This window comes from Polypterus senegalus, chromosome 1, assembly GCF_016835505.1.
Source record: "Polypterus senegalus isolate Bchr_013 chromosome 1, ASM1683550v1, whole genome shotgun sequence".
NCBI classification, from domain to species: domain Eukaryota; kingdom Metazoa; phylum Chordata; class Cladistia; order Polypteriformes; family Polypteridae; genus Polypterus; species Polypterus senegalus.
In genome coordinates, this window is record NC_053154.1 from 251,052,998 (window position 1) to 251,066,188 (window position 13,191).

At 34.4% G+C, this 13,191-nt stretch overlaps 1 protein-coding gene across 6 annotated transcripts in view; it reads left to right on the forward strand.

Annotated features, from left to right (window-relative positions):
* The window catches only part of pcdh15b (protocadherin-related 15b), a 760,133-nt gene that overhangs the window by 659,848 nt on the left and 87,094 nt on the right, over window positions 1-13,191 (forward strand). For all 6 annotated transcript variants that reach the window (XM_039771647.1, XM_039771665.1, XM_039771655.1 and 3 more), the window contains 2 exons: window positions 6,169-6,278; window positions 9,571-9,711. In XM_039771647.1, coding sequence (XP_039627581.1) covers window positions 6,169-6,278; window positions 9,571-9,711 — 251 coding nt within the window. The remainder of the gene's footprint in view (window positions 1-6,168; window positions 6,279-9,570; window positions 9,712-13,191) is intronic.

The following is a 13,191-nucleotide window of genomic DNA, read 5'->3' on the forward strand; positions in this document are numbered from 1 at the left end:
TTTTTAATGCACATTTTAATGTGTTCTTTTTTGTTTTTTGTAAAATAATAAACATTTTTTTTCTTTCCATACTAAAATATCTAGGTGGCATAGCAATTCTTTGGTAGCACTTCATTCCTGACTGCAATTGCCAAACATTTTTTAGTAAAGGCATATCATATCATTATAACAGCAAGATGACTCTTCATTGATCATAAAAAACCCTTTTCCTCCACTACCAGGTCATGAGTGGGTACAAAGCTAAGGAACACATTAAGTGTTTATGGCTCATGTTGTCTCAATTTTTTGGTGCAGAAAATTGAGTCATGAACCCCACCTTATACAGAAGGATGCATGTAGTGTATAGTTGTATCTTTTGGTGCAGGCAACATTTTATTTTGTGCCATTTTGTGTTTCACTAATCTATTCAGTCACCCTTATTTTTCTGTAACATCCTCTCATATGAACTAAAAAGTTAACTAAATCTGTTTATCTAACTTCTATTCATTAATGATTTGCTAAGGCTCTTCTTTAATCAATGTTACACATATAACACTAAAATCCCAGAAAAAAAATTGAAATAGTTAAAAGGAAAATGTTTTCTTGATTGTTCACATACAGAAACTAACCTTCAGTTTAAGGGCCAACAACGGCATGGTGATATACTATTTACAGTGCCCATAACAATTATTCACCCCTTTCACATCTTATTGTTAGACAACATTGAGCTAAAGTGGATTTAATTTTGCTTTTTCAACATTGAACCAAAGAAAAATAATCTTTAATGTCATCCTGAATGCAGATCTGTGCAAAATGATCTGAATTAATTACAGATATAAAACAATAATTAATAGCGTAATATGACACTCCTCAGTCATTACTGGTGCAGCCAATTAGTTTTGGAAGTCACATAATTAGTTAAATGGGAATCACCTGTCTGTAGTTAAGGATTTCAATTAACTGTAGTATTAAATGCAACTTATTTGAAAGGTCCAACTTGTGATGAGTCAGTAAGGAGCCTAAGCTACACAAAGAAGTCAAAAAGGCAACTCCAAGCAACTCTGTGAACAGGCAAAAAGACAAGTCAAGAGATAGATAAGAAGAAAATGTCTAGGTCACTGAATATTCCTTGGAGACTCCAGTTAAATCACTTATTAAGAAATGGAAAGAGTATGGTACAGCATTAAATCTGCTTAGAGCAGGCTGTATACAAAAAAAGTGAGTGATCGAGCAAGAAGAAGAATAAGGGTGGCAACCAAGAGACCTTTGATTACTCTTAGATAGATAGATACTTTATTAATCTCAAGGGGAAATTATATAAGGATTTATATTAAATTATATAAGGAGTTACAAACTACAGGAGTGAAACTGGATGCTTCACCATTCATAGCTTTATGGGAGAATGGCAAAGAGAAAGGCATTGCTAAAAAATGCATATAATATATAAGCTAGAGTTTTCTAGGAGGTATGTAGAAGACTCCAAACTGTATATGGAAGAAGACACTATGTTTTGATAAAACTACAATTGAGCTTTTGGCCTTCAAACTAAATGCCTTGTTGGTGCAAGCCATGCACTGGGCATATTTTGAAAAACATAATGTTGAAGCATGGCGGTGGCTGTGACATGCTGTAGGAGTGCTTCCTTGCAGAAGACCCTGGAAGGCTTGCGAGGCTAGAGGGTAAAATTAATTTGCAAAACACAGGGAAATCGTGAAGGAAAACCTGATGCAATCTGCAAGAAGATGACTTGGGGAATGATTTGTTTTCCAGCAAGGCAATGACTTCAAGCATAAAACTAAAGCTACAGAGGAATGGTGTAGAAACAACAATGTTAATGCCCTAAAGTGGCCAAGTCAAAATCCAGATCTCAGTCTAATTGAAAATTTTTGGTATGACTTGAAAAGAACATTTCCCTCACAATGCCCATGCACCCTGACAGAGCTTGAGCAGTTTTCCAGAGGGAAAAGGGAAAATTTCAATGTCTAGATATGCAAAACTGTTAGAGACTTGTGCTCACAGTCTCAAGGCTGGCGTGGCTGCCAAAGATGCATCGGCCAAATATTGACTTGAAGGGGATAAAGATTTATGCAGTCAGTTATGCTTTGTTTAGATTTTTAATGAATTTAGAGAATGTTACAGAGATCTGCTTTCTCATTTGACATTAAAAACGTTTCTGTTATTTAATGTCCAAAAAATCCAAATTAAATACAATTATGATTGAATGTTATATAGCAGGTGTAAGTGATGTCAGTCCTGGGAGGCCACAGTGGCTGCAGATTTTTGTTTCAGTTGAGTTGCTTAATTAGAAACCAATTCTTGCCAACAACACATCTCATTTCATTTCATGGCTTGTTAGTGTTTTACCCGTGCCATGTTAGATCTTTCTTATATCATAGATTTTTTTCCTTTCCATAAATATCATCCAAATGATTTTTAGCCTGAAGCGGATTAGTAATTCTCTGTCCTTCATTTTTTGTCTGTTCAGTTTCCTTCTAAACATTTTATTAAACTTGATAGTTCACACTGAAAATACACATATGCAAATGAAAACACATTAGATCGAGAACTGCTGGTTCCCTTGATGTTTGCATCTTATTGCTTAAGACTAAAATAAGCAATTAAGGGTGGAGAGTCTTAACAAGTGAGACAACCAAAATAAAGCAGTGAAATGTTGCTTCAGCAATAAGTGCTGCATCAGCAGTAATTGACTTCTCATTAAGAAAATGGGTTGGAACAAAAGCCTACAGCCACTGCGGCCCTCCAAGAATGGCGTCGCTCACCCCATTGTATCACAATAAATTGCAAATACTTCAATGGAGGCAAATACTTTTTATAAGCACTGTATTTTGTGGCTACTTTCCCTTAAATGTTGGCTTATAATGTCCAAGTCTATAGACTTATGTTAATAATTTTTTTCTGTTCTGTTATGCCATGCAAATGCTTATTTGTTATGCATGGGAGGTACTGAGTCATTGTCCTCAGTGCCTTTTAAGCATATTGTCATTATTAAATTGGTTCCTGGACTGTAGGTTGAAAGTATTGTCTATAAGGACTGCAAAGTGATATACCCTTTTTAATACTGATAATTATTAATGGGCATGCCAGGCTAATAAACTCGTCATGCTATGCCTTCTGTCTTCCTACTCATATATAGATAAATTTGTTGTAATTCAGTTTTAAAAAAATTAATCTCTTTAAAGTGCTGTACACATAGCTTTCAATAGAAGCTTAATGCATATGAAAACTTGACTGATATAAGTTCCAGTATAGCTTTAGTGTAGAGCATGTAAGAATAAATGTAAAATACAGTAAATGAAATATATTTGTTTTAAACAAGCTCTACCAAATGTGCTCTTGATATGTATTCTGTGTTCCAAGTCATCAGTCTGTCTTTATTTTTTCATCCATCTATCCATCCATTTTCCAACCCGTTGTATCTGAACACAGGGTCACGGGGGTCTGCTGGAGCCAATCCCAGCCAACACAGGGCGCAAGGCAGGAACCAATCCCAGCCAGGGCTTAAACCCACCACATGACACACACACCCACCAAGCACACACTAGGGACAATTTAGAATCTGCAATACACCTAACCTGCATGTCTTTGGACTGTGGTAGGAAACCGGAGTACCCGGAGGAAACCCACGCAGACACAGGGAGAACATGCAAGCTCCACACAGGGAGGACCTGGGAAGCGATCTCGGGTCTCCTAACTGCGAGGCAGCAGCGCTACCACTGCGCCACCATGCCGCCCACTATCTTTATTTTTATTTTATTTATTTATTTTCACCTTTAGCATTGCCAAAAAAAAGAAACTTGATTTGCATAATCTCATGGTCTTTGCCTGCATCTTACAGGAAAAATAAATAAACAATACGTTCCAGGCAGTATTTACAAATACTTAATAACGGTTTCTGCCTTTTAACCCCTTTATGTTGTCAATGGTCTTGAAAATGTTACACTAGACTTTAAAGTTACTAACTTATTGCTGTGCACATTTTGTTAAATGTAAGTTTAAAGCATCATTCTACTGTTATGAAGATAAGCATTTTGCAAGCAAATAAACTTTTTAATATTTTAATAAAATGCTTCCACGTTTTCACAAATGTATTTTTTATGTGCAATGCAGAGTTTATTTGAACCAAAGGACCCCCTAAATAATGGATAAATCAAAATAATAAATGGCCAGGTAATTGATTAATAGCACAGTTGTTAGTTACAGTCCTAACATAAATTCTACAGACAAGCATAAATTATTTGACACTTTGTAATCTTCTGCAAAATTGTGTGTTTATAATTAATTTTTTCCAATTTTCTGATACTGTGTATTTCGATGTATTGCTCCAATCATTAGGCCTTTCATCTTTCCATCTGTCCATGTAATCCAATATAAGAGCTTCAGGTTGCATGATCTTGGGTCAATAGCACTTTGTGCAAAGAACAATCCAGCCCTGGCTAAGCAGATTTCAAAGCACACTCACTTTAATCAGTTCAGATTCATCATTTAACTCAATATGCATGGCCTTTGCACATGGAAACATGGAGTATTAGGAGAAAAACCAATGCAAACACAAATGCAGAAGAATGTGTAATGCAGAGTGTATTCGAACCAAGGACACCAAAACTGTGTGTCATCAGTACAGACTATCATTTTTTCATTCATTACATTCATTTTCTTAAGTTCTGATTATTAAATAAGATGTTTGATATTTTTTAAATCCTGTTTTTCAAAATTACATCAAGTGTTTTCTAACTTGCTAATGTCGTCCTAGGTAATACCGGTATACATGTTTCAGAGTAAGGCAATTGTCATGAGACCTGCAGAAGATGACAAAGGGACAGACAGTTTCTCTTCACATCATCGTTTTGTCTTTGACAAAATGATATGTAAGAGGGGGTACCCAAAAATAATGAGAATTTACAAAAAAAGTATATTTCTCATAACATTTCCAAAATTTAATCACCCTCAAAATACTTTCCCTAAGACTCAATACACTTGTCCCACTGCTTTTCCCAATGTTCAAAACTGTTCTGTAACTCTTGCAAAGTGATAGCCTTCAGTGCCTCAGTCGTTTGCTTATTGACCTCCTCTACATCCGGAAAACACTTTCTTTTAAGATTCCTCTTCATTCTTGTAAATAAGTAAAAGTCACAGGCTCCAGGGTCTGGGAAGTAAGGGGGTGGGAAACCGTTGTCTTCCCATTTTTCATGAGAAACGCTGCACACTCAATGCTGTGTGGCAGGAGAGTTGTCGTGATGCAGAATCCACTTGCCTGATCACCACATTTTGGGTTGTTTTCTCCACACTGCATCACACAATCGCTTTAGCACTTCAAGGACACCACTTGGCCAAATGATGCAGAGCGCAGTCTAGTACACACAAATAATGGCAAATGTCGGAACTAATGCCCCAGCCTCCAGAAAAAACATCTTGTCATTTTTGGGTCCCCCCTCGTGTGTACTGTTAATGCAACCTTTTGGTTTTAGGAGGTCATCCACAGAAGACAGTTTTAGGAAAATAGGTCCCCTACAACTCTGTATTGGGTTATATTGTTTTGTCAATGTGATGTTTTACAGTTGTGACTTTATTACATTGGGACATTTTTTTCTTCAGTATGTAGAGGTAACTTTAAAGTAGATTTCAGACCAAAATGATTTGTAATAAACAGATGGGAACAAACAGGTTGGTTAAAGGGCCTTGGAATTTTACTGAAAACATTAGACTAAGTTTAAAATAATTCAAGACCCATGACATAACCACTGTTTAGCAGACAAAATTTAAAATTGGGCAGGAGCAAAAGTGGTCTTTCTAGGAAGTACTCTGGCATTCATTATCTATCATTTTTATTTTTTTACATGTATACTGAGCTCAACAAATGTTCTCTGTTGCAAAATCCTGCTATATGTAAAAGCAATCACCACTTTATGCAGGTGAATGACCAGGAAAAGTAATACTTTTTAAACCACTTTGTGAATAAGAATTAAGCTCCATTGAAGTTTTGCTAATTTATTTTTCAGACTTGATTTAATGACTATTTATACATTTTTTTTCAATCAAAACCACCTGAGAGGAAAGCCCAGCCAATGAGCAAAAAATCATTTCTAATCTTAAATACAAATCTTACCTTTCAAAAATTCATAATAGGTTTTTATATTAATGCAGATTTTTTCTCTCTTTTCATATACACAGACCCCCACCTGTGAGTGAAAATGCTCCCATTGGCACCACAGTTGGATCTATACTTGCAGCTGCTATCAATCAAACTATTGTGTATTCCATTGTGGATGGAAATGAAGGAGGTAAGTGAATTTTCCATACTTAAATTTATGCATTGACATTTTGCTAAAATCAAATTGTGGTGATAATCTTTTTCTCTTATTGAAGATTTTTAAGTGAAATTAAATTAAGGAACGTGTTTTTAACTCTGGATAGTGTTAAGAAATGTTATATTAATATCTTAGTGCTTAAAGGCAGGACAAATTAGAGAAAGTTTTTAATTCTGGAGATCAAGGAAGGGCCCAACCCGGTACCTCTGATCTGTAAATCACAACATTATTTTGTTGTCACATTCTTTACGTGTCATTAATCAAATTAAATGATTAAACAGTCTAGGGTACTAAAAACAGCAATCACAAATTTATGTTGTGCATTTTGTTTATAAACAGATTATTTGTATTTGATCTTTAAAATATTTTGCTGACGTAAAAGCTAGTTATATTAATTATTCCTGTAAAACTAACAAAACAATATTTTAAATACAATAGCTCTTTTCTTTCGTAATTGCCAACCCATTCCAATAGGTTATATTAATAAATACATTCACAGAAAATTGCACTGTACTATATACATATGAAAAAATAACTACTGCTAATGTACTTTGTAAATATGTACACTGCCAGGGAGCACGGTCTGCCAAAGGTTCCAAAGTGGCTCTTCAGAGTGATGTCATAGGGTAAACCATTTTTTGGCTCCTGGATGATCCATCCATATGAAGGTTACAAAAATATAACTTTGTTTTTATTTTTAAACCGACAGCAGGCTTCTTTTGATTTTGAATAGAATACAGCAGATTTGTGAAATGGCAGTGGATTCATAATTTTAAGGGGACTCAGTGACACAGACTAAGTTCTGATTTTTCTGATCTGTTACAATCCTGCTAGATAACCAACTATACATTAAATATTTGTGGTTTGTCCACATATTAGGACCTGTTTCAAAGCGTAAGTAACCAAATTTATATGCAAAGAACCTTCCGCAGAATTAAATGGTTCTTTGTCACACAATGGACGTATGAAGAACCATACAACCCACTAAGGTGTTCTTTTAGAATTATTATTTTTAAGATTGCTTAATACTATTATTAATACTACTAATAAGCACACACAAGAGGGAAATCAATAATTGAAAAATGCAAAGCAACAAATGGAAAAATATCAAGAAAACCCTGGCAGCTGTACTGCGTCAAGCTATACAGGTTTTGGGTTTGGATAAGGTATAAAAGATCATCTTCTTCTTCCTCTTCATCTTTTCCCACTTCTATGTGGGGTCGATGTGCTTCATCAGCCTCCTCAGAATAACTTGGTCCTGCTCTTTATTCCCAGTCAAACCCTTCTACTTCAGATCTTCTTTGTATTTTAACCTATACAACAACAAAACTAACTAATCAAAAAGCAAATGGGGAGTGATGATCAAGGAGATAATATAAAGTATAAAAACAGGAAGAAAGTAAACATGAAACTACCCCTATGTAGACTTAAGTGTCTAGGCTGTAGTTGTAAACCACAGATGTGGTGGCACAGCCATTTGCTCACTGTCAAAGTAAAGTGCCCCAAGAGTCAAACACTCCCACTGACTTTCCATTTACTTCCACTTTTTATCTTTATGTCTGTCTCCAACTAACTCCTAACTCACCTCTTTAATCCAAGCTGATGTTGGTGTTGGTATGTGAGAGAGGAATAGCTTTAAACCACACCTTGGACATATTTCTGTGACAATTAATCTTGAGACTCTCGAGGTCTTCCTCCCAGGGCTCTCTCTAGTAGTCCCAGGTACCCCAGTACTCTAAATCTCTTATTTCAAATTAAAGGGCTAGGTGTCTTTGATAGCTCTCAAGCTCAGCTCTTACCAACTGGGCAACCTTTTACTCTCACTGACTCTGTTTCACTCCCACATCTTGCTAACTATACACTATATATAAATACTGGATTTCTTTGTGCTTTAAAGGATAAGTTCAGTATTTTTCAAGTTAATTTGCCACATGAAATTGCATTCTAAAGTGAATATGTTTGTATATATTTTTAAAAATATCTAACCTGCTCTTGCCTTTTGTGATGGAGTTAAAGGGTACTGAGGATTAAACATGAAAATAAAAGCTTTTAAACCTACCAAATATGTCCACCTTAAAGCAGCAAAGGTTTTGACTTAAGAAAACGTGTCTTAAATGTTTCTGAGGCATGCTGATGACAGCAAAAGTAAAACTGGAAATAAAAACATTTCCTGTTTGCTTATCTGCTCAGATTTGGAAACATGGGTGGGTTTTTGAGTCCCATTCCATTTTTGCCAAATTTGTAAAGCTTCCAAAGCTTTCTATCTCTGAAATTCACTTGTTTTCAATATGGCTTTTAACAACAGACAGATGTGTGTTCAGATCATATGAATATTTTTTCTGTAACAGCACCTATTTTTTACCTATTACATTATTGTTGTTGTTATTTTGCATAGTATGCAGTAGGAGAAAAGTGTACATAAGAGTTTCATTGTACTTTGTACACATAATAACTCTGAACAGCAACATCTCTACTAAACTTGTTAAATTTCATTGTGATTAAAACTAAATGTATGCCTATAACATCAGTTGTGGCCACTGAATTGCATGCTACATGTGTACTTAATCTTTCTATCGCTAGGCCACTAAGCATGCATAGCATCCATTTAATAAAAGATTGACAGCATTCATAAGTAATCTTTTTCTTTAATTATTGACTAGTTGTCTTCAGATCAAAGACAGCAGTTGACATCTGGGTATTAATATAGAATCATGTCAGTAACAATGCTTGGACACAACTTCTCAAGATAAAAAATATATGCTGGAGAAAACTGCACCCATTGGGCTGAAGCACACAGCCTGCCTCCTTTTAATATGGTTTAATATGTTTTTATTTTTTTTCTTCTTAAAATTACATGGATATGATGTACGCAAATTCAGGATACAGAGCAATACTACTTAATACATTTGACTTGAAAAATAGATATATTTAGCAAGTTTTAATGCTTTTGTTTTCATGATGGGACCCCAGCATGCTTCACCTCCTTTATAAAATGCAAGAGCAGGCTTCATTTTATTTAAAATGTATAATAAACGCTTCACTTTAAAACACAGTTTCATATGGCAAATTAATATAACATGATTATGAAAAAATAACTCTGACTTGAAAAATGCCAGACTTATCCTTTAAACATTGATGCCTTAACCGTTAGACATCCTAGGATACGCTTTTATTGAAATGTGAAAACAACCTAAAATTAAATAATTCTAGTTTACAAAAGAAGTACAAATATTTTTTGGTTTATTTAATATCCTTTTCTCCACAGATGAATTTAGCATTGACAATAAGACAGGAGACATTTACACTAAAAAACTTTTGGACTATGAAACAATCACAAGCTATGTACTTCGGGTTCAAGCAGATTCGATACAAGTAGTCCGGTCAAACTTACGAGTGCCATCAAAAAGTAAGTAAAAAATAAATACTGGTTTTACTCCAGATATGTTGTATACCTCAGATATTCTAAAGGGATATGTACTTTGGTCATACATTACAGGGTGGGCTGTAACTCTTAACTGTAGAATGCTAAGTCACTGTTATTTGAAATGCACTCTCTGAAAGAAGTTATCTTATCTTGCAACCTTTACTAATAGCATAAACCTCAAAATAGGCAGTAATATGGTAAAACCCTTGAAGATTAGTAAAACATAATGTTTTCATCTTCTTAACAATGGTGGTCAAGAGGAGGAAGGCAGCACATCTTCAGAGAAATAAGTTCATGAACAATAGTCTTACCTATCTCTTTTAGGTCTTCAGCTCTTTTGAGGTGACATGGTTTGGCTGTTTGACTTAAGGAATTACAACAAGGCAGCACTCAGGTGTTAAAACGTTTTGATATTCAGCCAGTCATAAAGCAGGAGTTTGTAGTTTTTATTGTCTTATTCATAACATTCTCAAACTAAACTAGAACCTGGGAAAATGGATCCATGAGACAATAGTAGTACCCACTGTACCACAGTGCCACATTGTTGACATAAATTAGTCAATATAAATGATTTTATCCCTCTAAATGCCATTTCTGAAACTGCTTTTCTCTGTGGGAGATCATTGTTTCTGTAACCGAAATCTTAGCCAAAAATACATATGGCATTTGGCTATAGAAACCTAGTGTAAGATAAATACTAATATATGCGAGTATAAATGCAAACCTAGATCTAGGCTGTTATTTGTGAGCCAGCCATTACACATTCTGACGTGAGTTTATTTGCATATAAAAATGTATATTTTGTATTTTTGGAATTATTTTTCTTTTTGTGCTTGCATGATTAATATTGAGATGATAATATTAAATTATAAAATTTTCACTCAATAAATTTCTCACTTATGTAATTTTTTTATTTATGGTAAATTAATGAGCTCTAATCAGTAGGAATAATACATGTATGGTACAGGTATTATAAAACTATATCACATGCTTTATAAAAAAATTTTAACGGCAGTTTTAAAACGGTCTAAATAATTCTTTATACAGTATTTGTTTCAATTTAAAAAAAGAACGGTTTTTTCTGGCCTTCAATGTGACCAAATTTTAATGACTGTATGAAAGAGGTAGGATTAGTCATGGTAGATGTACTCTTTTGGTAATAAACATTATTAAACGATTAATTGTTGCAAACAGGTTTAAATAGATTTTGCTTATGTAATTCATATGTGGGTAGCATGCTTGTTAGTTCTGCTGCTTTTTTTCCTTAGAAGATTGGGTTTGAATTCAAGTCTAGATACTGTCTGTTTGGAGCTTCCTCATCCTCCCAATGGCTAAATGGATTATTCTCGAGATACTCAAATTTTTTATCTTTATCTCAAAGATGGCCATTTTAGGGAAACTACGAATAACAGAGCTGGTCATAAATGAACGTGGTTGGGCAGGTGTTGAAAGTACAGTTTGTAGTAGGCTAGTGCCCAATCCAGGTTTGCTTTCTTCCATGTGTTCAGTTCTGCCTGGAGAAGAGTTTAGGTAGGTTGGTGAATAACCTGTGAGTACAATTTTATGAATTTATTACTTTCAAACTTGTTCAAGATCTGAACCCTAAATTAAAGTATATTAATAATATTTTGATCAAGGCAAGCCCATTTATAATATTTTTTCCAGGACAGTGGTTAATTATATGCCTGCTTAGTATTTTTTTTAATTGTACTTGCTTACTTGTCATTCATTGATTAGTAGAGCATCGACAAAAAGTTTCGATTAAATAAAGAAGGCACATTTAATTTGGCCAAACCACTAAAGCAAATTTGTAGCTTAAGCGTAACAAAACAGTATTGATTTACAAATGTTCCCTTGAAAGGTAGTTGTTTTCTAAACAATTATGTTTGATTTGCAATACGTTTAGAGTAATCCCTGTGGTTGTTAAGTAATATTTTAGTGCAGAAGTAAAGAGACAAGATGTCAGGAGACAATGAACAATAATTGAATATATGTTATAAACTTTAATATAGAATTCAGGCATCCTTGCTGTATATTAACAATAATGTAACAGAAATGTAATTTATTATTTTTTGTGCACAAAATTCAAATATAGCGTGTCATAGACTTTAATTATAAAATCCATTTGTTCTTCATTTAATTAACTTGTTTTGTGTATACTTATTGCACCACTAGTAGTTAAGTGTGTCAGGCCTGGTGAGCACATTCTAGACAATGACATAATAATTATTCCATACAAATACCACAGAGATAGTATCCAATGATAACAAGTTGAATTTTAATTAGTTTTTCACTTAAATTGCAGGAAAATATTTATTCACAATTTTAGTTGTTTAGTAGGTTTTAGATGCTTATGAATTCATTTTAAAAAATACTTTAAATAATGTCTAATGATGAATGAAGTTTACATCCCTTTATTTCCTGGAAAAGTGAAAAAGATTAGTTAAATAAAATTATAATTTGAGATTTAAAATCACAAATGCTCAATATATTTTCATACTCCAAGTACATTTTTTTCATTTGCAGTGTCAAGTCTACACACATCTGGACTCAACATATGCAAATGTTTTAGATGACTTCCTAGTATTTGTCAAGATGAATAATTACCTTATGATTCATTAGCATGCAACACTGATGCGTCTGTGTTGTAATGTGTATGATTGTGGAAAAATAAAGAGATCAATGCTTTAAATCAGCAGTTTATAAAACAGGTGACATGAACTACACGTTATTGGGCTTATTTGGAAATTTAGTTGCCTTAACAATTGTACTGCTAGCTTGAAATTAAACAGACTTATCTTGAAATGAAATAGACATCTTGGTTATCAGTTCTGTCAAGTCCTCATACATTGGTTGAGCAGAATAGTGTTTTCTTTAATTATGTTCTGGTTAGTGACCAGGTATCATGTATAAACGGTGCGTACGCACAGAAATGTTGCATAAGAACTTTTCCACATTCAAATCGCGATATATAAAACCTACACTTGGTGTAAAGCCACGCACTTTTCCACAGTACCTCATACCTTGTCGTACGCAAGTTCTCCGCTCGGTTTTGCAAACTGCCGGCACCCAGCATCAAAGCAATGCTACTGTTCCTGTGTGGTTACTCCTTATTTTCCTGCCGCGGCTTTATAAATACACTGAAACTAACCGAATATTGTTTATTAGTGTAATGCATCTGATTGTAATTAACTTGTAACAATATAATGGTCCAGGGAATAGCCATAATATACCAAATACCATAAATTCTTTAGCGTTGTTACTCTAACTGCACCTTCTTCTTCTTTCCGCTGCTCCCATTAGGGTTGCCACAGCGGATCATCTTTTTCCATATTACTCTCACTGCACCACTCGGAGTATTTATATCACTGTATCTGAGTGTGAATCACAGCAGCAGCTGATCAGAAAGAGAATTATTGGTATACAGCTTCAAGAACATGCTGTCTCAGCCACGGCAAAATG